General features: G+C 43.9%; 1 protein-coding gene across 4 annotated transcripts in view; it reads left to right on the top strand.

Annotated features, from left to right (window-relative positions):
• The window catches only part of FAM124A (family with sequence similarity 124 member A), a 112,775-nt gene that overhangs the window by 34,156 nt on the left and 53,331 nt on the right, over positions 1-25,288 (top strand). For all 4 annotated transcript variants that reach the window (XM_081547605.1, XM_081547604.1, XM_081547603.1 and 1 more), the window contains one exon: positions 4,260-4,993. In XM_081547605.1, the coding sequence (XP_081403731.1) occupies positions 4,260-4,993 (734 nt within the window). The remainder of the gene's footprint in view (positions 1-4,259; positions 4,994-25,288) is intronic.

Genomic DNA, 25,288 nt, shown 5'->3' on the forward strand with positions numbered 1-25,288 from the left:
CTACCCCACGTGTCTGTCTTTCCCTCATAGAAACCATTAGTAATTTTCTCAAGTGAGTGTCTTCATCCCCAAAGTATTCAAAATCCTTCTTTTCCATTTATAGTGAGCATCCATTACTGTTTAGTGAATCATGTATCTCCACTGGTGAGTGATGAGGGCACCATGGAAAAGTGAAATAGTCATTGCCAGCGACTGTGATGTCTCCTCCTGCCACCACTGAAGCTCCTGACCAGTGAGAAATGTCATTGGTCTGTGTTTTCACTGCTTTTGCATCAACTGCACTTCTATTGATAGTGGTACTCATGTTCAGTGAAACAGAAAGTAGCCAGGTGAGCAGAAAGAGCATGCAAAGAAAAGGGCCAGAATCATCCATGAATTCTGATTGTTTTTTAAGCCATCCAAGTGAATTTTCACTGGTTCAAATCAACGTGTTGGTGTCCAGTCGCTAAGTCGCATCTGACTCTTTCAATATGGGCTCACACTTAAGAGATAACTGCATGAAAGTGAATGTGGCCTAAAGGTAACTGGTCCATCCTTGAGTTCAGCCCATCAACTCAGCAACACACAGGTCCATTGCCAACAACACATCCCTCCTGGAAGTCATTCGGGCATCTCAAGCCAGCCTGGACAAAGGAGAGCTCATTTTTCTCCACAAGCCTGCCGTTCTTCCTCTTTATTCTATCTCAGTTAAACATCACTATCAGACAAGTTGCTTATGCCAGAAACATCAAGGTCAACTCCACTCCTGCTTTTCCTGCCTCCATCCCCAGGCCCTGGACTCCCTGTGCTTCCTAAATAGCCTAAGACTATGCCTCTTCTGTATACCCACTGACTCTGGCTGCAGCTGTAAGTATCACTATGTAACAACAATCCTCAAACAGTGGCTTGGGTCAGCTGATCCAGGCCAAGCTCAGTTGGGTGGCTCTTACCACATGTCTTTGGGTGTCCTGTCCTGGCTGATGGAGGCCAGGATCAGCTAGGCTGGGTCTGCTCCACATGGCTCTCATCCTCCTTTCTGGCTCCAGTGGGCTGGCCCAAGCATGTTCTTCTCATGGAAATGTCAGAAGCACGGGAAGGCAAGCCAAAAGATGTGCCACTGTTGTGTCTTTCTATTGGCCAAAGCTAGGCACATGGTCTCATTCAAAGTCAAAGGGTAGGGAAATGCACTTTAGCATTTAGTGGAAGGGAATACAAAGCCACATGGCAGAGAGAAAGGTGACGAGAGAATAAAGAACCAGGGCCAATAATGTAATTTCCCACATCCTTGTTATCTCTTACTAGACTCATCACTAATTTTCTAACTTCTTTCTTTGCCTGCAGCCAACCTCCCCTGACTTGATCCCAGCATCCCTTTATTAAAACTTTCCACTGCCCCCTTCTCACTCCCAAATTGAGCTGAAGCCCTGTACAACTTGGCTCCAATCCATTTTTCCGTCTGCATCTGTTGCCGTGTTTCAGAGTTACTCACCACCCACTTCCAAATGTGCTTGTTTTTCATACTGATCTGTGTCTTCATAAACAGTCTTCCCTCTTCCTGCAGTGATCTCCCCCACATTTGAGGTTATTGTGAGATGTTGTTGACCCATCAAAATCCAATTCACCCAGAGCCTCTTCCAGAAAGCCTTCTCAGAGGCCTTCTGGAGAAAAAATTGCTCCTTCCTTTGTGGTATGATAGTAAATTGAAATTGCATCATGCTCATACTTAACTCATATCAGTTTGGGAATATATGCTCAACCAGAAAGAGAGAGAGCTTAAATAATTCCACCCACCATTCAACTCCATGATTGTGGGAGTACTGAGACTTGACTTTGCTGTTACGTTAGTCATCCTTCAGTTCCAGAAGCCTCTTGTAGATGAAAGACACAGCCTACTGAGCAGGGGTCTAGTGTTTAAATGATACAAGACTCTTATAACATCCATGCCACAAGCCTTTATTTCATTTACTAGTCAACCAAAGGAACATCTATTTGGCTGTGTGGTCTTGGTGCAAGTCAGGACCTTCCAGTTCCATCTTGGAAATTCAAGGGACTTTCAGTGGTAGATCGTCTATAGTAAATGTTTATGTCATTGTGACTTTAGAATCTTCCCATATTGAAGATGCTCCTGTATCGTATTTCCTATAGATTTATGTCAGATTGAATTTTAATCTTTTATGTTGGTGTTTCCCAGCTAAGTCATGAGGTTCCTTTTTGTGGCTTATGATTCTTAACAGCTGCTGCCTGTGGCTATGCAGGTCATATACTCTAAGGGGGCACTAGTCATGCCAGAGTCTATATTAATGGACTGTGTAGTAGTCATGGTGCCAGCTTCCTTGTCTCCCAGTGCCTGGTACATATCGATTGCTCAAGAAACACGTGGATGAATGAGTGAAGGAGAAAGAGGCAATAACAGATTGAGTTAAATGTTCCCAAAATGGGTTTCCCAAGTGGTGCAGTGGTAAAGAATCCACCTGCCAATGTAGGAGAAGCAGGTTCAATCCCTGCGCTGGGAAGATCCCTGAAGAAGGAAATGGCAACCCATTCCAATATTCTTGCCTGGAAAATTCCATGGACAGAGTAACCTGGCAGGTTACAGCCCATGGGGGTCGCAAAGAGTTGGACACAACTGAGCGCACACACACAAATGTTCCCAAGTGAGAGATTTAAGAGTCAGGGTTCCAATGAAAATTCAGACAGGTTTAGCTCCAGCAAAATTAAGACCACGTTATCATAGGTGCCTGTGATAAAATGTACTTGTCAACTCACTTGAAATGTCTTATTTAACTACCAAAAAATCACCTTTCATCCTGTGAAGTGATTGAAACAGTGGTTCCTACAAGGACATCATTCTTCTCAAACGTTACTGACAGCATGATGGCCCTGTGCCTAACACCCTAGCGGACATTGCAAGGCATGTATATGCAGACAGGTCTAGATGCTAGATGAATCTTGCCCTCCAAGTCACAGTAGACTCAAATTTTCCTTGATTTCCCTTGAATGGTCATACAACTTAAATGCAAAGAGAGCCATTATGAATAAAAAGAAGGCTTTTATCAGGTTATCTGATAAAATATGCTGAATATTCCTTAAGTAGTGTTGCCAGCAAACTTTTCACCCCATGGGAGAAGGTTGCCAAGGTAAACAGTCAACTTCACACTTGGAATCTGATGTTCTGCCAGAGGACATAGGGAGGGGAACTGACCCACTCGGGATGTGCGGGCTTCTGGGTGGATGTGACCCAAGGAGGGGTCCAAAACCATCATGGGTAGTGATGGCCCAACTATGCCTCACCCCGCCCCCAACCACAGGCCCAGGAAGCTCTGACAGAGAGAACACGGGGTTCATCCCCTCCCCCTGGATTGTTCTTCCTTCTGTCTCCAGCAGCAAGACGATCACCACCTGGCCACCCTACCAGTGCAACAGTTAGCAGGATGCCTTACCAGCCAGGGCTTGATGTATCCATTAGAGGAAGTACCTGGTGAAGAAAGGTTTCCATAAATGTTAAATGAATGAACAAAGTGATGCATAAGCCAACGAAATAAGCAAACCAAAGGAGCGCAGCAGTGTAGGGAACATTTGTGGGGGAAGGCACTACAGTTACTCTGGGAAATTCTAAATGGTGTAAATGGATCTTCCCCACCCAGGGATCGGACCCATGTCTCTTATGTCTCCTGTATTGGCAAGCAAGTTCTTTACCGCTAGCGCCACCTGGGAAGCAAATGTTGTACACCTAATGCTTAATGTACAGCTCTTCCCTAAGGGCCCTGGTATCCTTTCCAAATCCATGGAGACTTGACTGTGTTGTTCAATGGAAGATACGCTCAACCTGCTGCAGTACCACACCAAGGTCGTCCTAATACCATGCAGCTTGGGAACCAGGGTAATAGTTCTTGAGTTTGGGGCTGCTGTTGTGTATGCCGGGCTACGTCCCTTCAGTCGTGTGTCCGACTCTTTGCCACTGTATGGACTGTAGCCCACCAGGCTCCTCTGTCCATGGGAGTCTCCAGGCAAGAATACTGGAGTGGGTTGCCATTCCCCCCTCCAGGGGTCTTCCTTACCCAGGGATGGAACCACAGTCTCTTATGTCTCCTGCATTGGCAGGCGGCTGGGTGCTGCAACAGTCCTATTTGCACATGAACTTGTGATCAGAATTTCATAACGGTCAAGGAGTCAGTTCAAATGTAGCTTCTGTTTCTGCCAAGACCTTGCATGTCATCGCGGGCCACCTTCAGGAAGTAGTCACCGTGTGTTCTTTGGGGTTTCTTTTCGTGTGTCGCTAGGTGAGCACTCCACGGAGGAGGCGCAGGACCCTTTCCTGGTCAGCATCCACATCATCGCGGACCCAGGGGAATCCCGCCCGCTGCAGGAGGCCATCGACAAGGTCTTGGCATGGATCCACCCGGACCTCCCGCTGTTCAGGGTCTCAGAAAGGCGGGCGTGCCGCCGGCGGAGGAGGGTCCCCAAGGCGGCACAGCCGGCGCTGGCTGTGGTGCTCTTCCTGCAGGAGGAATACGGCGAGGAGCCGATCCTGCAGCTGCACCGCACGCTGCAGCGGCCGCCCTGGCGCCACCACCACACGGAGCGCGTGCCCGGCAGGTTCCTGCCCTACCTGCCCTGCAGCCAGGACTTCTTCACGCTGGCCCCGGGGACGCCGCTCTGGGCCATCCGGCCGGTGCACTATGGCAAGGAGATCGTGCGCTTCACCATCTACTGTCGCCATGACAACTACGCCGACATCGTCAAGTTCTACGAGCTGATCCTCAGGCGGAGCCCCAGCCAGAAGAAAGCAGACTTCTGCATATTCCCCATTTTCTCCAATCTGGACGTGGACATCCAGTTCTCCCTAAAGAGACTGCCCTGTGACCAGACCCCGGTCCCCACCGACTCCTCCGTGCTGGAGTTCCGGGTCAGGGACATCGGCGAGCTGGTGCCACTCTTGCCCAACCCTTGCAGCCCCATCAGTGAGGGGCGCTGGCAGACAGAGGACCACGACGGCAACAAGATCCTTCTGCAGGTACCTGGGGGAATGTCCATCTGTCTGTCTGTGTCTGTCTCCCTGTGATGATAACAGAGAAATAAGTGCAATGGCTTTTCCTGACACCCTAGCAAGTACCTGTTACAGAACAGGTTAAGAAAAAGGAGTTAAGAAAAAGGAGGGATCAGTGACCCTCTTTCTGGCTTGAAGACCAAGTCAAGGTGTCCATAAGCTCTAATTAAACAGTTTTCACTTTGCTGCCAAGGTCATGTGCCCCAGGCCAGCAATGGCTGATTCCTCTGGTGTCACCTACCTGTGACAAGTATCCATCCACTAAATACTTGTGGTTCCAGGGGATCTTAAATGAGCTGATACACCAGGGAATTTGCTATTAAAGATTGTTTAGTCTACTCCCTCACAAGTAGGAGGTTTTTACCAATGAATTCATTTCCACAAAGGAACTTCAGGAAAAGCCATCCGTGACAATTGTAAAATATGTTGACATTCAATAGAGAAGATATATTTTCTTCTTCATTCTGGTGCCTCCCCTACTTTCTACCCTTCACTCTTCTGCTACTGGGCATTACGTTGTTAAAATTCAGTGATTACTGAGAAATGACTTCTAGGCGTTTTAAGGAGTATTGAGATGTCTTTGGGGCTTCTGGTTGCATTAAGCATGGGAAGAGGGGAGTAAATACATAGAAGGAAATGGATGCAGTAGGCTCTCCTGTTGCTTCTGTGGTTAATGTCTTGATTCAATTACTGGACCCCTTTCTCCTCCCATCCTTCCAGCAATTGTCCCAAACTCTTTAGAAGTCATTAAGTTACACTCTTGAATTCAAAATTCAGCATATAGATTTAAGAGTGTCCTATATATACCCTACCTGATACATGCATTTAAGACCCAGGCTTTCTAGAATTACTAATAACAGGTAAATCAGTTGCAGACATATACAATTTTGTCTTTCTGAAATGCCTCTGCCTTTGGCATCTCGGTTTTCACAAACGGCTACCTGAGAGGAGAAAGCTGATAGCAAGTTAGGCGAAGTTGTCTTGAAAGGTGCTGGCTGATTGTATTTACTTGAATCACAGGTAAAGTTTCATAGTTTCTGTTGGTTTTAGTGTTAAACATCAGAAGTATAATCCACATATTGCAAAATGAAGTGCGAATTTGGCACATGGTCAGATACCTGGTTCAAACTATAGCTAGGCCACATCACTCAAGTCAAAAAAGTCACCTTGAAATATTTACGATTTAAAGGAAATAGGTAATTTTCAGATTTCTCTTTGAATTATGCAAATAAAATATTTCTTTATTATTTACTGAACTAAACGCTATTTAATTTTTATTTTATATTGGAGTATAGTTGATTTACAATGTTGTGTTTGTTTCAGGTATACAGCAAAGTGTTTCAGTTATACATGTATCTATTCTTTTTCATGTTCTTTCTTCATAAGGTTATTATCGAGTATTAAGTGGAGTTCCTTGTGCTATACAACAGGTCCTTGTTGATTGTCTATTTTATATATAGTTTATATATATGTTAATCCCAACCTTCTAGTTTATCCTCTGCCCTCCACCTTTCCCCCTTTGATAACCATCAGTTTGTTTTGGAAGTCTGTACATCTGCTTCTGTTTTGTAAATAAGTTTATTTCTATAATTTTTTAGATTCCACATACAAGTGATATTATATTTGTCTTTGTCTGACTTACTTCACTTAGTATGTTAATCTCTAGGTCCATCCACATTGCTGCAAGTGACGTTATTTTAATCTTTTTTATGGCTGAGTGATATTCCATTATATATATATGCCATATCTTCTTTATCCATTTATTTGTCAGTGGACACTTAGGTTGCTTCCATGTCTTGGCTATTGTAAGTAGTGCTGCAATGAACACTGGGGTATATGTATTCTTTTTGAATTATGGTTTTCTCCAGATATATGCTTAGGAATGGGATTGCTGGATCACATGGTATTTGTTTGTTTTTTAAGGAACCTCAATGCGGTTCTCCATAGTGGTTGTACCAATTTACATTCCTACCAAGAGTGTAGGAGCGTTCCTTTTTCTCCACACCTTCTCCAGCATTTATTCTTTATAGATTTTTTGATGCTGGCCATTCTGACCAGTGTGAAGTGATACTTCATTGTAGTTTTGATTTGCATTTCTCTAATAATTAGTGATGTTGAACATCTTTTCATGGGTTTTGGGGTTTTGGGTTTTTTTTGGCTATCTCTATGTTGTCTTTGGAGAAATGTCTATTTAGATCTTGTGCCTGTTTTTTGATTGGGTTGTTTGTGTTTTTAATATTGAACTACATGAGCTGTTTGTATATTTTAGAGATTAATCTTTCATTGGTTGCACTACTTGCAAATAGTTTCTCCCATTCTTTGGGTTGTCTTTTCGTTTTGTTTATGGTTTCCTTTGCTGTGCAAAAGCTTCTAAGTTTAATTAGGTCCCATTTGTTTATTTTTGTTTTTATTTTCATTTCTGTAGGTAATGGATAGAAGAAGATCTTGCTGTGATTTATGTCAAAGAGTATTCTGCCTATGTTTTTCTCTAAGGGTTTTATAGAATCTGGTCTTACATTTAGATCTTTAATCCATTTTGAGACTTTTTTGTGTATGGTGCTACTGTTCTAATTTTATTATTTTACATGTGGCTGGCTGTTCTCCCAGCACCACTTATTGAAGACTGTCTTTTCTCCATTGTACGTTCTTGACTTCTTTGTCATAGATTAATTGACCAAAGGTGCAGGGGTTTAATTCTGGGCTTTCTATTCTGTTCCATTGATCTATAAGTCTGTCTTTGCACCGTACCATACTGTCCGTAGCTTGGTAGTATAGTCTGGAGTCAGGGAGCCTGATTCCTCCAGCTCTGGTTTTCTTTCTCAAGATTGCTTTGGCTCCTCGGGGTCTTTTGTGTTTCCATACGAATTTTAAGATTTTATTATTCTAGAGCTGCAAAAAACTGCCTTTGGTAATTTGATAGGGATTGCATTGAATCTGTAGACTACCTTGGGCAGTATAGTCATTTTGACAATATTGATTCTTCCAGTGTCAGAACACGCTGTAGCTTTCTGTCTGTCTGTGTCATCTTCCATTTCTTTCATCAGCATCTTATAGTTTCTGAAGTACAGGTCTTTTGCCTCTGTAGGTAGGTTTATTCCTGGGTGTTTTATTCTTTTTGATGCAATGGTAAATTGAGATTGTTGCCTTAATTTCTCTTTCTGATCTTTTGTTGTTGGTATATAGGAATGCAAGAGATTTCTGTGTATTAATTTTGTATCCTACAACTCAACCAAATTCATGTATGAGCTCCAGTAGTTTTCTGGTGGCATTTTTAGGATTTTCTGTGTGTAGTATCATGTCATCCGCAAACAGTGACAGTTTTACTTCTTTTTTCCAACTTGGATTCCTTTTATTCCTTTTTCTTCTCTGACTGCCAAAACTATGTTGAATAAAAGTGGTGAGAGTAGACATCCTTGTCTTGTTCCTGAACTTAGAGGAAATGCTTTCAGTTTTTCATGTTTGAGTATGATGTTACCTGTGGGTCTGTCGTCTTTTGTCTTTATTATGTTGAGATAGTTTTCCTCTGTGCCCACTTTCTGGAGAGATTTTAACATAAATGGGTGTTGAATTTTGTCAGGAGCTTCTTCTGCATCTGTTGAGATGATCATATTGTTTTTATTCTTCAGTCTGTTAATGTGGTGTATCACACTGATTTGTGAATATTGAAAACTCCTTTCATCCCTGGGATAAATCCCAGTTGATCATGGTGTGTTACCCTTTTAATATATTGTTGGATTCATTTTGCTAGTTATCTTGTTGAGAATTTTTGTGGCCACGTTCATCAGTAATATTGGCCTATAATTTTCTTTTTTGTGGTATCTGTGTTTGGTTTTGGTATCAGAGTGATGGTGGCCTCACAGAATAAGTTTGGGAGTGTTCCTTCCACTGCAATTTTTCAGAATAGAATGGGTGTTAACTCTTCTCTAAATGTTTCATAGAATCTGCCTGTGAAGCCATCTGGTCCTGGACTTTTATTTGCTGGGAGTTTTTTTTTTTAATTGGAGGCTAATTACTTTACAATATTGTAGTGGTTTTTGCCATACAATCACATGAATCAGCCACGGGTGTACATGTGTTCCCCATTCTGACCCCCCCTCCCTCCCCCCTCCCCATCCCATCCCTCAGGGTCATCCCAGTGCACCGGCCCTGAGCGCCCTGTCTCATGCATCGAACCTGGACTGCCGATCTATTTCACATATGATAATAAACATGTTTCAGTGCTATTCTCTCAAATCGTACCACCTTTGCTTTCTCCCAGAGTCCAAAAGTCTGTTCTTTACACCTGTGTCTCTTTTGCTGTCTCGCATATAGGGTCATCGTTACCATCTTTCTAAATTTCATATATATGCGTTAATATACTATATTGGTGTTTTTCTTTATGACTTACTTTGCTCTGTATAATGGTTCCAGTTTCATCCACTTCATTAGAACTGATTCAAATGCATTCTTTTTAATAGCTGAGTAATATTCCATTGTGTATATGTACCACAGCTTTCTTATCCATTCGTCTGCCAATGGACATCCAGGTTGCTTCCATGTCCTGACTATTGTAAACAGTGCTGCAATGAACATTGGGGTACACGTGTCTCTTTCAATTCTGGTTTTCTCGGTGTGTATGCCTGGCAGTGGGATTGCTAAGTCGTATGGCAGTTCTATTTCCAGTTTTTTAGGGAATCTCCACACTGTTCTCCATAGTGGCTGTACTAGTTTGCATTTCTGCCAACAGTGTCAGAGGGTTCCTTTTTCTCCGCACCCTCTCTAGCATTTATTGTTTGTAGACTTTTGGATAGCAGCCATTCTGACTGGCGTGAGATGGTACCTCACTGTGGTTTTGATTTGCATTTCTCTGATAATGAGTGATGTTGAGCATCTTTTCATGTGTTTGTTAGCCATCTGTATGTCTTGTTTGGAGAAATGTCTGTTTAGTTCTTTGGCCCATTTTTTGATTGGGTTGCTTATTTTTCTGGAATTGAGCTGCAGGAGTTGCATATATATTTTTGAGATTAATTTTTTGTCAGTTGCTTCATTTGCTATTATTTTCTCCCATTCTGAAGGCTATCTTTTCACCTTGCTTATAGTTTCCTTCATTGTGCAAAAACTATGATCCTCTACATAGAAAACTCTAAAGACTCCACCAGAAAATTACTAGAGCTAATCAAGGAATATAGTAAAGTTGCAGGATATAAAATTAACACACAGAAATCCCTTGCATTCCTGTACACTAACAATGAGAAAACAGAAAGAGAAATTAAGGAAACAATTCCATTCACCATTGCAACAAAAAGAATAAGATACTTAGGAATAAATTTACCTAAAGAAACAAAAGACCTATAATAGAAAACTATAAAACACTGATGAAAGAAATCAAAGATGACACAAATAGATGGAGAAATATACCATGTTCATGGATCAGAAGAATCAATATAGTGAAAATGAGTATACAGCCCAAAGCAATCTATAGATTCAATGCAATCCCTATCAAGCTACCAATGGTATTTTTCAGAGAACTAGAACAAATAATTTCACAATTTGTATGGAAATACAAAAAACCTTGAATAGCCAAAGCAATCTTGAGAAAGAAGAATGGAACTGGAGGAATAAACCTGCCTGACATCAGGCTATACTACAAAGCAACAGTCATCAAAACAGTATGGTACTGGCACAAAGACAGAAACATAGATCAGTGGAACAAAATAGAAAGCCCAGAGATAAATCCACGCACCTATGGACACCTTATCTTTGACAAAGGAGGCAAGAATATACAATGGAGAAAAGACAATCTCTTTAACAAGTGGTGCTGGGAAAACTGGTCAACCACTTGTAAGAGAATGAAACTAGAACACTTTCTAACACCATACACAAAAATAAACTCAAAATGGATTAAAGATCTAAATGTAAGACCAGAAACTATAAAACTCCTAGAGGAAAACATAGGCAAAACACTCTCTGATATAAATCACAGCAGGATCCTCTATGACCCACCTCCCAGAGTAATGGAAATAAAAGCAAAAATAAACAAATGGGACCTAATTAAACTTAAAAGCTGGGAGTTTTTTTTATCACAGTTTCAATTTCAATACCTGTGGTTGATGTACTCATATTTTTTATTTTTTCCTGGTTCAGTTTTGGGAAATTTGCTAAGAATTTGTCCACTTACTGTAGGTTGTCCATTTTATTGGCATATAGTTGCTTATACTAGTCTTTTATGATCCTTTGTATTTCTGTGGTATCGGTTTTATAATCTCTTTTGAAATGTGAGAAAAGTTTTCTTCTGTATTTGAAGACTGCTAATTCTTTATGCAAAACATAATGTATTTGCATAAGTAAAAATTAATGAAAGGACTTTGTTTATACTAAAAGTCCAAAATGAATGTGATTGTTTCTGAGGGAATTTTTCCTTTTTGCATTATTTAGAATACTTTTTTCCCCCTCAATACCTGGAATAACATAAATGAAAGAATAAAATAAGAAAGCTTGGCCTGAAACCCACTTGAAGGAGCCATTGAAAGAATATTTCAAAGAAAAGCCACAGATTTAAATAGCTATACAATCCGTATGGGTACAGGCTTTTGAATTTAGAGCATCCATGTATGAAAAGAGTAAGAGAAAAAGATTTGTATCATGGGGGTTTCAGGAATTTGGGCCTTTGTCCAAAGTGGCAATATGTCAAAGAGTTAAATTAATGTGGGCAGAAACGAATAATGGTCCCCTCTCATAGTTCTTGATTATAGCTGTTTGAATAGTTTACTGTTACTACATCACTGTAGAAAGAAGCTCTCTGCTTTAGCTTGAGGGATACACCTGCCCAGTTCTTTGTGTGTGTTTGTGTGTGTGTGTGTGTGTGTGTGTTAATCATTCCATCATGTCCAACTCTTTGTGACTTTGATGGACTGTAGCCCACCAGGTTCCTCTGTCCATGGAATTCTCCAGAATAATGGAGTGAGTTGCCATTCCCTTCTCCAGGGTGTCTTCCCAACCCAGGGATCAAACCCAAGTCTCCCACTCTGCAGGCAGATTCTTAATGTCTGAGCCATCAGGAAAGTCAGTCCAACTCTTTAAGTTCCTTTTAAAGGTAAAATTTTATATGCTTCGGTCTTTAGCAAATTAAGATGTTGTGGGAGGAGGGACCCAGTGGAGAGAGTACCTTTTTTTTTTTTTCCACATTATTCTTAGCAGTGTGTTTCCCAAGTTTCATTTTCAACATACATGCTTTTGTTCACTTGGGTGCAGTTATACATTGAAGTCAATCTTGGTTGGGTAATTTTTAGTTGCTTTCTTAAAATATAGATTGCATTTCATTTCTTCATCCTGCCCCATTGACTTGACAACCCATATTTCAAAGATCTCCTGCAGCCATTTAATTCCCCTGAAGGAGAAAAGCTGAGAGGTTTGTTTCTGGGAGCTACTCTTTTAAGAATTTGGGATTATTTTTTGTAAAATTCACTCTTTTATTTTTTTATAGTTGCTTTACACTGTTGCATTAGTTTCTGCTGAACAGCAAAGTGGATCAGTTATTCATATACATATATCCACTTTTCTTTTGGATTTCCTTTTCACTTAGGTCACCACAGAGCATTGAGTGGGCTTCCCAGGTGGCAATAGTGGTAAAGAACCTGCCTGCCAGTGCAGGAGACAAAAGAGACATGGGTTCGATCCCTGAGCCAGGAAGATCCCGTGGAGGAGGGCATGGTAACCCACTCCAGTATTCTTGCCTGGAAAATCCCATGGGCTGAGGAACCTGGTGGGTTGCAGTCCATGGGGTTGCAAGGAGCCGGACACAACTGAACTGACTTAGCAGGCACGCAGAGCGTTGAGTTCCCTGTCCTATACAGTAGGCTCTCGTTAGTCCTCTGTTTTATATACAGTAGTGTATATATGTCAGTCCCAATCTCCCAATTCATTCCACCCCCTCCCTCACCCTGGTAACCTGTAAGTTTGTTTTGTACATTTCTGACTCTGTTTCTGCTTTGCAGATGAGTTCACCTGTACCGTTTTTCTAGATTACATATATAAGTAATATTACATGATATTTGACTTTCTCTTTCTGACTTCCTTCTGTCTGACAATCTCTAGGTCCATCTAGGAAGTGAATCCCAAAAGATCTTGCTGCAATTCCTGTCAGAGTGTTCTGTCTATATTTTCCTCTAAGAGTTTTATATTTAGGTCTTATATTTAGGTTTTTAATCCATTTTGTGTTTATTTTTGTGTATAGTGTTAGGAAGTGTCCTAACTTCATTCCTTTACGTGTAGCTGCCTAGTTTTCCCAGCGCCACTTGTTGAAGAGACTGTCTTTTCTCCATTGTATATTCTTGCCTTCTTTGTCACAGATTAGGTGGCCACAGGTGCTTGAGTTTATCTCTGGACTTTCTGCCCTGTTCCATTGATCTATGTTTCTGTCTTTGTGCCGATACCAAACTTTCTTCATTACTGTAGCTTTGTAGTATAGTCTGAAGTCAGGGAGCCTGATTCCTCTAGCTCTGTTCTTCTTTCTCAAGATTGCTTTGATTATTCGGAGTCTTTTGTGTTTTTGTACAAATTGTGAAATTTTTTGTTCTAATTCTGTGAAAAACACCACTGGTAATTTGATAGGGATTGCATTGAATCTGTAGATTGCTTTGGGTACTATGGTCATTTTCACAATATTGATTCTTCCAATCCAAGGATATGGTATACCTTTGATTTCTTTCCAGATAGTTTTCTCACTATGTGTCTTTTTGCAACCCCATGGACCGCAGCACTCCAGGCTTCCCTGTTCATCACCAACTCCTGGAGCTTGCTCAAACTCATGTCCATTGAGTCAGTGATGCCATCCAACCATTTCATACTCTGTCATCTCTTTCTCCTCCTGCCTTCAATCTTTCCCAGCATCAGGGTCTTTTCCAATGAGTCAGTTCTTTGCACCAGGTGACCAAGTATTGGAGTTTCAGCTTCAGCATCAGTCCTTCCAATGAATACCCAGGACTGATCTCCTTTAGGATGGACTGGTTGGATCTCCTTGCAGTCTAAGGGACTCTCAAGAGTCTTCTCCAACACCACAGTTCAAAAGCATCAATTCTTCGGCGCTCAGCTTTCTTTATAGTCCAACTCTCATGTCCATACATGACTACTGGAAAAACCATAGCTTTGACTAGACAAACCTTTGCTGGCAAAGTAATGTCTCTGCTTTTGAATACGCTGTCTAGGTTGGTCATAGCTTTTCTTCCAAGGAGCAAGCATCTTTTAATTTCATGCCTCCTCAGGTAGGTTTTTTCCTAGGTACTTTAATCTACTTTATGTGGTAGTAAATGGGATTGTTTCCTTAATATGTCTTTCTGATCTTTGGTTGTTAGTGTATAGAAATGCAAGACATTTCTATGTATTAATTTTGTATCCTACAGCTTTACTAAATTCATTGATGAACTCTAATAATTTTCTGATGGCATCTTTAGGATTTTCTATGGTAATATCATGTCATCTGCAAACAGTGAGAGTTTTACTTCTTCTTTTACAATTTGGATTCCTTTTGTTTCTTTTTCTTCTCTGATAGCCGTGGCTAGGACTTCTAAAACTATGTTGAATAAATGTGGCAAGAGTGAACATCCTTGTCTTGTTCCTGATTTTAGAGAAAATGCTTTCAGCTTTCACCATGGAGGTTGATGTTAGCTTTAGATCTGAAGTATATGACCTTTATTATGTTGAGGCAGGTTCCCTCTTATCCCACTTTCTAGAGAGTTTTTCATCATAAGTGGGTATTGTCATAAAGCTTTTTTTGCATCTGTTGAAATGATCGTATGGTTTTTATTCTTCAGTTTGTTGATGTGGTGTATCACACTGATTTGCATATACTGAAGAGTCCTTGAATATCTGGAATAAATCCCACTTGGTCAGGGTGTACAGTCCTTTTAATTTGTTGTTAGATTTGGTTTGCTAGTATTTTGTTGAGGATTTTAGTGTCTGATTAGATGGAAGGAAAGCCTTCCACTTCCTGAAGCTCACCTCTCCTTTCTTGGCATTGCCTAATTCAGTGGGGGGTGGGGGGGGAGGCAGAAAGGTAGGTGGGTGGGGAGTTGCCAGCCTCTGAAGTTGCCCAAGATATTTCTCTATAAAATATATCTCGGAAATTTTCATTAATGCTTGATGATCGAAACTACAGCTTTCTGGCCAAGACCTGTGTTACACACACTAGAACTAACATGGTACTTTGAACATAGTAGGTTCTCTTTATACATTTTCCTTACTTTTTCTTGAAGAACCATATAAATGATATATACAGGGAAAAGTACATATCATAAATGCATGCCCGGTGAATTTTCACAAATTAAACCTTTGCCTGAGCAACACCCAGATGAAGAAACGAAGCATAGAAACAGAAGAGGAGGCTTCTCTTTTCCCACTCTGGGGGCTCCCTTCCCCTCTGGGGGCTCCCTTCCCCACTCTGGGGGCTGCCTTCCCCTCTGGGGGTTCCCTTCCCCACTCTGGGGGCTGCCTTCCCCACTCTGGGGGCTGCCTTCCCCTCTGGGGGCTCCCTTCCCCACTCTGGGGGCTCCCTTACCCACTCTGGGGGCTCCCTTCCCCTCTAGGGGCTCCCTTCCCCACTCTGGGGGCTCCCTTCCCCTCTGGGGGCTCCCTTCCCCACTCTGGGGGCTCCCTTCCCCTCTGGGGGCTCCCTTCCCTTAAGTGAACATTAATTACTCCAGACTGCACAAAGGAGTGGGGGCATACGTGATCAAAAAGGGGGGAATGTGGCCATGTTATCTGGGGTTTTTGTCTTTATAAGGAGATCCCACATTTTTTTGAAAAGACTTAGGTTGATTGACAAAGATATAGGCCACACCAGAAGGTTAATAAAAATAATTACATAATAATAATTAAAAACCAAAGAAACTTGAAATGGAAGAGAAATTTGGATAATGTTAGGAAAGTAAGGTAAACCATCAGTGAGATCCAAGATTCATGTCATTTCCTATTTGAGAACTCTGCCATGGAATCGGTAGCCACTAGCCACACGTGGCCATATAAATTTAACATTGAAGTTAATTAAAATTAAAAAAGTCAGTTGCACACTCTCACTCATTTCAAGTACTCAGTAGCCCCATGTGGCTGGTGGCTACCATGTTGGGCCACACACATACAGAACACTGCCATCATTGCAGAAAGTTCTGTTGTACAGCATTCTTCCAGAAATAGGACCCCAGTTTGATTTTGAGTTCCCCAGCAGCAAAACTAGAATGGAACATCATCAGTGTGCAATTTAGAGTCCACAAGGCAGAAATAGATTGCACTTCAGATTGCTGACTCGGAGCCCTGGGAGCAGCGTTGCCCGCACCTTCTCACGTCCATCGAGCTGTCAGTAGCCTGCCTTCAATGGTGCGTCTAGAACATCAGCACGGAGGCCTCCCAAGGCTTCCTTACATGACACCTGCAGGGTGGGCAGGGGGCCCGGTCAATGTGGTGCAACAAAGACACCCTGCAGAGGGAGGCTGGGCAAAACCAGGTGGTCCCCACCTGCAGCTCCTGGAGACTTAACCCCAAAGGGAGGGATACACCTTCAGTTTTCCCAAAGTTGTTTCTCACAGCCAAGTTTTTGGTCGATTGTAAGTGACAGTGAATTTGGCTTGTTTATTCCTGGCCTAGCCCCTGGAGTACACCTGTTCCCATGTAGCTGGTAAAGGATCGAGTTGTTTGTCCTGCGACTCACCTGAGCTGGGTTGTGTGTTGACATCTTCTTGAAATGCTCTGAGGAGCCTGCAAAGGACACAGGCCTGAATAGCAGCCTACCACCTCCCTTAGAGGTCTACCATGGGAGTGCCGTGGGCTGGTCCACACCTTAAGAAGCAATTTGGGGTCCATCCAGACACATAGAGGCACAGTTGAGGACTCAAAGGTCGGTTTCACCAAGAGAATGTGGCTGCAGTTTTAGGCTGGAAAATGTGGAAAGCCGGTCACTCCATGTCTTTGGAGAAGCAAGGGAACTTAACAATGGTGTCTAAGCCTCTGGAGGACTTCTTCCATAGATGGGCACTGGCTGTTCTTTGCATTCTCAGAAGACAGAGGAGAGAACTGGCTTAAACAGAAGGTTTTGTGTATGCTAAGTCACTTCTGTTATGTCTGACTCTGTGTAACCCTGTGGGCTGTAGCCCACCAGGCTCCTCTGTCCATGGGATTCCAGGCAAGAATACTGGAGTGGGTTGCCATGCCTTCCTCCAGGGGATCTTCCCAACTCAGGGATCGAACCTAGGTCTCCTGGATTACAGGCGGATTCTTTACCAGCTGAGCTACCAGGAAGTAACGTTTAAAAGGCAAGAAATCCTGACAAGCAGAATTGTTACCCTTTGAAAGAGCAGCCAGGTTCAGTCTGGAGATTGTCCTCACTGGAGAGCTTTTAAGATTTCATCCACGCCAGTTCATTTATCTGTTGTCTTCACGCAGCGAGGAGATTGTCTAGACAAAAGTCCATAAATACTGGGGTCATTGGCACCATGAGGACAGGGAGATGGGTGCTGATGAGGATGCAAATGAGAGACAAGGTGGCCTCCAGAGACTTTCTAAAAAGTGTTTTTAATTGTAGTAAAATACACATAACAATACACACAACAGTGAAGTTGACTGTCTTAATCATTTTTAAATGTATAGTCCAGTAGTGTTACTGCACCCACATTGATGTACAACCATCACCACTGCCCATCTCCAGAACTCTTCTCATCCTGCAGAGCTGAAGCTCTGTCCTAGTTAAACAGTAACCCCACATTCCCCACCTCCCTCCTGCTCCTGCCAACTACCATTCTACTTCCTGTCTCTATGCACTTGACTGCTCTAGGAATCTCATATAAGTGGGATTGTACTGTGTTTTGTCTTTTTGTGATGGGCTTATTTCACTTCACCTAATGTCCTCAAGGTTCATCCAAGTTATAGCCTGTGTCAGGTTCCCTTCCTTTTTAAATCTGAATACTATTTTGTCGTGAACATACCACATTTAGTTTATCCATTCATCTGTTGATGAACACATGAAATGCATCCACCTTTGGACTATTGTGAATAATGTTGCTGTGAACGTGTGTGTGCAAATATCTCTTTAGGTCCCTGCTTTTACTTCTTTGGGGTTTATACCCAGCCGTGCAATTGCTGAGTCACATGGTGAGTCTATGTTTAATTTTTAGAGGAAAGTAGCTTTCATACTGTTTTCTATACTGGCTGTGCCGTTTTACATTTCCACCAGCAACACAAGAGGGTGAGACTTGTGTTTTAAGAAAGTAGAGAGGGACTTCTCTGGCATTCCAGTGGTTAAAGCTTCGCCTTCCAATGCAAGGGTTGTGGGTTCGATCCCTGGTCAGGGAGCTAAGACTCCATGTTGCCTTGCAGCCCAAAAACCAAAACATAAAATGGAAGCAATATTGTAACAAATGCAATAAGGACTTTAAAAAATGGTCCACATTAAAAAAAAAAACTTAAGGAAAAAAAAGAGAAAGATTTGCTCTTTGTTTGTGGGGTACAATGGCGTCCGTGCTAAGTCACTTCAGTTGTGTCCGGCTCTTTGTGACCCCACGAACTATAGCCCACCAAGCTCCTCTGTCCATAGGATTCTCCAGGCAAGAATACTGGGATGGGTTGCCATGCTCTCCTCCAGAGGATCTTCCCAACCTAGGTATCAAACCCACAGTTGCTTACATCTCCTGCATTGTCATGCGGGTTCTTTACGACTAGCACCACCTGGGAAGCCCACGGTGGTGTCCAGTACATTGTTTTCTGCACTGTAGGGTAAAGAGGATGATGGTTGGAAAGAACTGAGCAAACATTGAGGAGAGACAGTGATGCTTTACCCGACACCCTCCAGATGTAGACCCTACAGCAGAAATTCTTACAGCGCCATTGTTGGATCCCAAGCACAACCTGTGTGTGTGTGTGTGTGTGTATGTGTGCATGATCATAAAAGGTGCATCATATCATCTCTCTCGAAATGAAGACTCTCCAAAGCTTCCCATGGCCCTGACAGCCTTTCCAGATGTTCACCAAGGCCCTTTTGTCAGCTGCTCATCTCTCAGGCTTTATCTCTCGCTTCTTACTCCCTCTCTGCCTTCCACGTCGGCCTGCTTTCTCTTCCTCAGATGCAACAAACTCTTTCCTGCCTCAGGACCTTTGCACCTACTGCCTGGGATGGTCTCCTCCAAGATCATCACACGGTGGGTTCCTTCTCATGATTCAGGTTTCAGAGAGTCTTTCCCTGCCTGCCCCACCCACACAGCCTCCTGACCAGTCACCTTACCTCCACCCTCGCTTGCCCCCTGGACAGTGAGAAGGTCCCTTTAGAGCATAAGCCAGATAGGTGACTCCTGTGCTCGGAACCGATGCCTGTCCCCTCCCTCGTGGAGCCGGTTTTCTCCCAGTGGCCCTTCCTGCTCTCCTCCCCTCCCCTCACTCTGCCCCAGCCACCCTGCTGTCACTCTTGACCCTTCGGAACACCCTGTGTCTGTTCTGTCCCTCTGCCTGGACCCCCGCCGCCCAGCTGGCCACGTGGCTGTTTCCCCCCCCCCCCCAAATCAGGGCTCTGTTCCGTGTCCCTGTCAGCAAGACCTTCCCTGGCCACAGTGTGAAGGGCATCTCTCTCTCCCATTCTCACACAGTGCCCCTGCCCTGCCAGCCTTCCCCCATAGTGCCGTCCCCTGTAACAGATGTACAGTGATCCAGTAGAGGCTTGTCTGTCTCCCCCACCAGAACCTGTGCACCTGGAGGCAGGGACTTTCTCTGTTTTGCCCACTGCTGGCTCCCTAGTGCCTCTGATAGTGCCTGGCACACATCAGACACTCACTGTTGAATGAATGAACAAAAAAAAGGAGACAGAAGGGAAGAGAGGTGGGAACTTGGGGCTGTTCTGGGCAGGCCCCCTGGAGGCAGACTGAGCAGGGGAGAACCCTGGCTGGTGGTTAGAGACAGAGAGGGGAGTGACCTGGACCCAGAGGAGAGACGGGGACAGGAGGCGCCCGTGGAGGAGCCCTTGGGCCATGGTGTCTGCTGGCTGATGGTGAGTTGGCCTCCAGCACTGAATGCAGGGTAGGGGGCAAAGGGCACGAGTGGCTGGCCCATTACTCCCCTACCCCCTCACATCGGGTGAGAACAGTGACCATGCCAATAGAAGCCCCTCTTCCCTAGAGCCCCTCCGCTCCCAGGGGAGGTGGAAGAGTAAGGCGCAGGCTCAGCCAGCATCTCTGGGAGGGCCAGATGACACACACGTAACGCTGTCCACCCTACAGACCGGGCGCCTCTGCTTCCAGCTGCCAGAGACCGACACAGACCACCTCCAGTTGGTCAGCTTCTTGCCTGGGGAGGGGCCTATGCAGGGAAGAATTTCCCCAAGAGATATTGGGTTGGCCAAAAAGTTCACTGGAGCTTTTGTACATTTTTATGGAAAAACCCAAACAAACTTTTTTGGCCAACCCCATAATAATGGTGTGATGGTGAATATCAGCTGGTTGCTTGGGAGTTGCCACGCCATGGGCTTTGTGCACTCTGATACCTTCCTTACCGCACCCTCTCAGCATGTCTACCAGCAGGGGACCACTCACACCCCTGCCCTGTAGACACACCCCAGACATTTAGGTCAATACCTGCCATGCCCAGAATCGCCAACAGCAGAGGAGACTGGGAGCAGACTCAGGAGCCCACACCGGCTGTCTTGCTCCCTGCTGTTTTCCAAGGAACCCAGCTGGGACCTGGGCACTGTGTCTGCCAGCACCCTTCCAGCTTCAGCAGCCCTGAAAATCACAGATTCCCTGGGTCCCCCTCCAGAAACTCAGATCCAGGAGGTGTCAGGAGAAGGGCCTGAGATCCTGCATTTCTAACCAGCTCCCAGGTGCGAAGGACCATAGCACCCTCTCTACATGGTCACTCGCTCAGGATATTCTCAGCAGGACTATCCAGTTGTCACTACATGTTTGATTAGCACTGCTTGGGGCACATTCCCTCTAAAAAGGTTATTTTAACTGTACTTAGTAGCAGGTTCATGACAGACCATCAAGAGTACAAGTCATAATATTGTGGTGATCACTCACAATATAATTACATGTATTGAATCATTGTACACCTGAAAACCTAATGCAAAGCTGTGTGTCAGTTATAAAAGTGATCGTATCCTGCTCCTAGCCCCAAGCCTGAAGTGCAGTGCACAGTGGCTGCTCAGTACGTGTTAGCTTGTCCCTCCTCCCCCTTGGCCTCTGGGCAGGCCTGCAGTGACCCGAGGAGCAGAGCATCCACACATGGAGCGGGGAGGGCTGTGAATGAATGGGAGGCCCTTGGGCTCGGTACACTTGGTCAGGGTTTCTGGCTCCCAGTCCAGACTCGAAAGAAAATTGCTGTTTCCAGCCAACCACGTTGCCTGTACTGGGTTAGTTTATCGCTGTACGTTGCCCAGGGTGGCTGAAAGTCACCTCCAGAATATCATTTCCCAGAGCATCTTCCAAGTTTGATATTCCTGCAGAATGTATAAGTGACATCGGAGCCCTTTCAGACATGGAAGGAAGAGTAATTTTCTTTCAGGTTAAAAAAAAAAAAAGTGAACTGGGATTATAGGCTTTTGTAGGACTTGGAATCAGATCTTTGAGGGAGAGGAAGGAAAATGAGGGATTCTAAGCAGTGTTTTCTGCTCTCAGTCCTTAGAGACTGTGGCCTGCCTGCCTCACTTGGCTTATTTAGTTTGGTGTGTCCACGGCTCTGCTTCCAAAGGGGTTTGGTTTGGCGGTGGACCTGGAAGAAAGGGCTGCTGATTCTGCCCATGGCAGGTGGCTCCCAGTAGGTGGGGCCGATCCACTGTAGGCCACATTGTGCCTCTGAGTAACTAACTGCAGGGGAAGGGGACAGTCCAGCGCCAAGGCTGGGAGCTGTTCAAGTCGGCAGACACTTTGTCCCCACTCAGCCAGATGTGGGACTGGAGATGGACCACGATGAACGAGACAGTCCCGTGCTCCAAGTTTACAGCTGGTCCAGACCATCCCATGGAGTGTGACACGTGCGAGCGGTGGTATAGGAAAGTGGGGTGCAGTGGGTTTGCTCCAGGGGAGCATCTCCTTCCAGGGCAGGGAAAACAGGAAGACCATAGCAGAAGGCTTCTGGGAGCCAGCAGTTAGGAGTTGGGGGGTCTCGATCCCACCGATCTAGACTAGATCCTGTTGGGACAGCGCTTAGGGTTTGGCTGAACCTTCAAACACCGGGCTGAAAGACCTACTTTAATTTTCCTTCTATGTTAGTGTATTCTTTGTTAGCTCCCAATTAGGTATCCTTTTTATTGAATATTTATATTCAATATATTCACAATATTATATAAGTCACAGGTGTACAATATAGTGATTCACAATTTTAAAGGTTATACTTCATTTATACTTATTATAAAATATTAGCTGTATTTCCCATGGTATACAATATATCTTGTAGCCTGTTTTATACTTAATAGTTTGTACCTCTTAACTCCCTACCCCATATGGCCCCTCCCCACTTCCCTCTCCCCATTGGTAACCACCAGTCCTCTGTATCTGTGAGTCTGCTTTTTTTTGGTTATATTCTCTAGTTTGTATTTTAGGTTCCACAGGTAAGTGATATCATACAGTGTTTGTCTGTCTTCCTCTGTCTGACTTCTTTCAGTTAGCAGAATGCCCTCCAATTCCATCCAAGTTGCTGCAAATGGCAAATTTTCATTCTTTTTATGACTGATTAGTATTCCATTGTGTATACGTACTACATCTTCTTTATCCATTTATCTGTGGATAGACCCTTACATTGATTTTATATCTTGACAATTGTGAATTTTGCTGCTGTGGACATTGGGGTGCATATCTTTTTTAATTTTGGGGGGTGCATATCTTTTTGAATTAGTGTCTTTGTTTTTTTCAAACATATACCCAGGAGTGGAACTGCTAGGTCACATGGTAGTTCTGCTTTTAGTTTTTCAGTTTGATATTTTCATTAAAAATTTTTTAATTATATTTTTTAAAGATTTTTTTTGATGTGGACCATTTTTAATGTCTTTATTGAATTTGTTACAATATTGTTTCTGTTCTATGTTTTGGTTTTCTGGTCGTGAGGCATGTGGGATCCTAGCTCCCTGACCAGGGATCAAACCCAAACCCCTGCACTGGAAGGCAAAGTCTTAACCAATGGACTACCAGGGAAGTCTCTCTTGTATTTTTATTAGAAAATAAGCAAACCACATTACCCAACATATTTTGGGGAATTAGAGATTTAAAAAAAAATATTACTACGACCATAACAGAGCATTATGATGTATTTTCTGCCAGGTTTTTTTGGTCATGTAAGCTGTATATGTTATATCAGCTTTCTGACAAATATGAAGGGAAATATACACATACAAAGGGAAACTCTGTATTTCTCACTTGTCCCCAAGAGGAAAAGAACCTCTTGCTAAAAGGCTTCAGACCTTTGGGTTAGACTTCTCTCTCCCACCACCAACCTTCCAACCACCCAGATGGAAGGTCAAACATTGTTTAGACTTGAGGGAACTTTCTACTGGATTCTTGGCTTCATGCTGGGAGAATGAGCCCCGGGATCCTCTGGAATTTTATGCTCAGAGAATTTCTGTTTACCTCTTTGTACTCAGATACAGAAAGTCTAGGTTCCATGAGTCAGGATTTTGTCACCTCCAAGGAATCACTTTCTTCCTGGAGTAGCCTGGAAAGGGGTGTGTGTGAGATCCACCTAATATGCATTAGTGCCGCTGTCACAGCATCTGCTCACAGCCCGGTAAACACCTGCTTCTGGGAAAAAATAAAACAAAAAACCCCGCATGTCAAGCACAACTGGCCTCAGAGTTTTAGAACCACTCACCAAGCCACATGAAGGGGAAGAGGGACCCACTGTCGCCCCTGCTGCAGGCAGTGGTAGCGGGGGAAGTCTGCAGGCCCTCGGGCGGGAACCTGCCCTTTCCCACTGAGCAACCTCTAGCTATGACCTCTCTCTCTTTTTCTGCTATCTGGACCAAGGGTGGGGAGGGGTAAACAGTGGGCCTTGAAGGGAGGCAGGAAGGAATAAAGGAAGGACTAAAGGGCCTCAGTCATGGGAGGCAGAGCCTGGACAACCTCCAGGCCAGGCCTGCCAGGCCACTCTGTCCATCTGCTGCTGAAAGCTGTGTGCCACCAAGCTGCCCCTGCTCCCAGGAGACCAGCTGTGACTCTAGATCAAGCAGAGAGCACTTTCTGTCTGTGCACAGGAAGGAAACGACTGGGTTTGACCATCCTGCTCTGCCCGCAAGGGACCTGAATGGTTTCCTGCCCCCTGGACCTCACTGCATCCCTGAAGATGCCTGTCCGCTGAGTCCTTGCCTGGACAAACACGAGGATGCGCACCCTGGGGCACAGTTACTGTAGTTAACAAGTGATGGGGCCACAGCTCCACAGTGTCACACAGAGGGGATCTCCCTTGGTCAAGTGAGCCTTTTCTAATGGGCTTCAGACCAAATGACCTACAAGTAGGGGAAATGTGGTTAAAACAGGAATAAATTCCACCTGGACACACAGACAACTCCAGTCCACCTTGGGGTGGAAGCAAGTCAACGGTATCCCTCATTTCACATCTACTTGTTGAGAATATTATATAATGCTATTTTTCTCCAATACTTCTTAATGTGTATATACGACATTTGTAAATTATATACTGACTTCTAAAATATCTTAAGTATACACACACACACACACAGTATTCCTCTCTTGTCAGGTATCAGTTGACTGTGTATATGTGTATACATGCGTGCTCAGTTGCTTCAAAGAGTCATTTCTGACTCTTTGCAACCCCATGGACTGTAGCCCACCAGGCCCCTTTGTCCATGGGATTCTCCAGGCAGGAATACTGGAGTGGGTTGCCATGCCCTCCTCCAGGGGATCTTCCCAATCCAGGAATCAAACTCTTACCTCTTGCACTGCAGGCAGATTCTTTACCGCTGAGCCACCAAGGAAGCCTGACTATATATATGCAAGGATTTATTTCTGGGCTGTCAAGTGTGTCCCACTAGTCTATGCATGTATTTTTATGCCAGTACCATACTATTGTGATTACTATAGCTTTATAATACAGCTTGAAATCAAGAAATGTGATGTCCCCAGATCTGTTATTCTTTCTCAGGATTGCTTTGGGTATTCTGGGTCTTTTGTGGTCCCATATAGATGTTAGAATGGTTTCTTCGATTTCTGTGAAAAAAAAAAATGTCATTGGGATCTTAATAGGGGTTGGATCGAATCTATACATGTCTTTGGGTTATGAATGGTTTTAACAATAATGGTTTTTCTAATC

This window comes from Giraffa tippelskirchi, chromosome 12, assembly GCF_054371585.1.
Source record: "Giraffa tippelskirchi isolate mGirTip1 chromosome 12, T2T-mGirTip1v1.2.pri, whole genome shotgun sequence".
Lineage (NCBI taxonomy): Eukaryota > Metazoa > Chordata > Mammalia > Artiodactyla > Giraffidae > Giraffa > Giraffa tippelskirchi.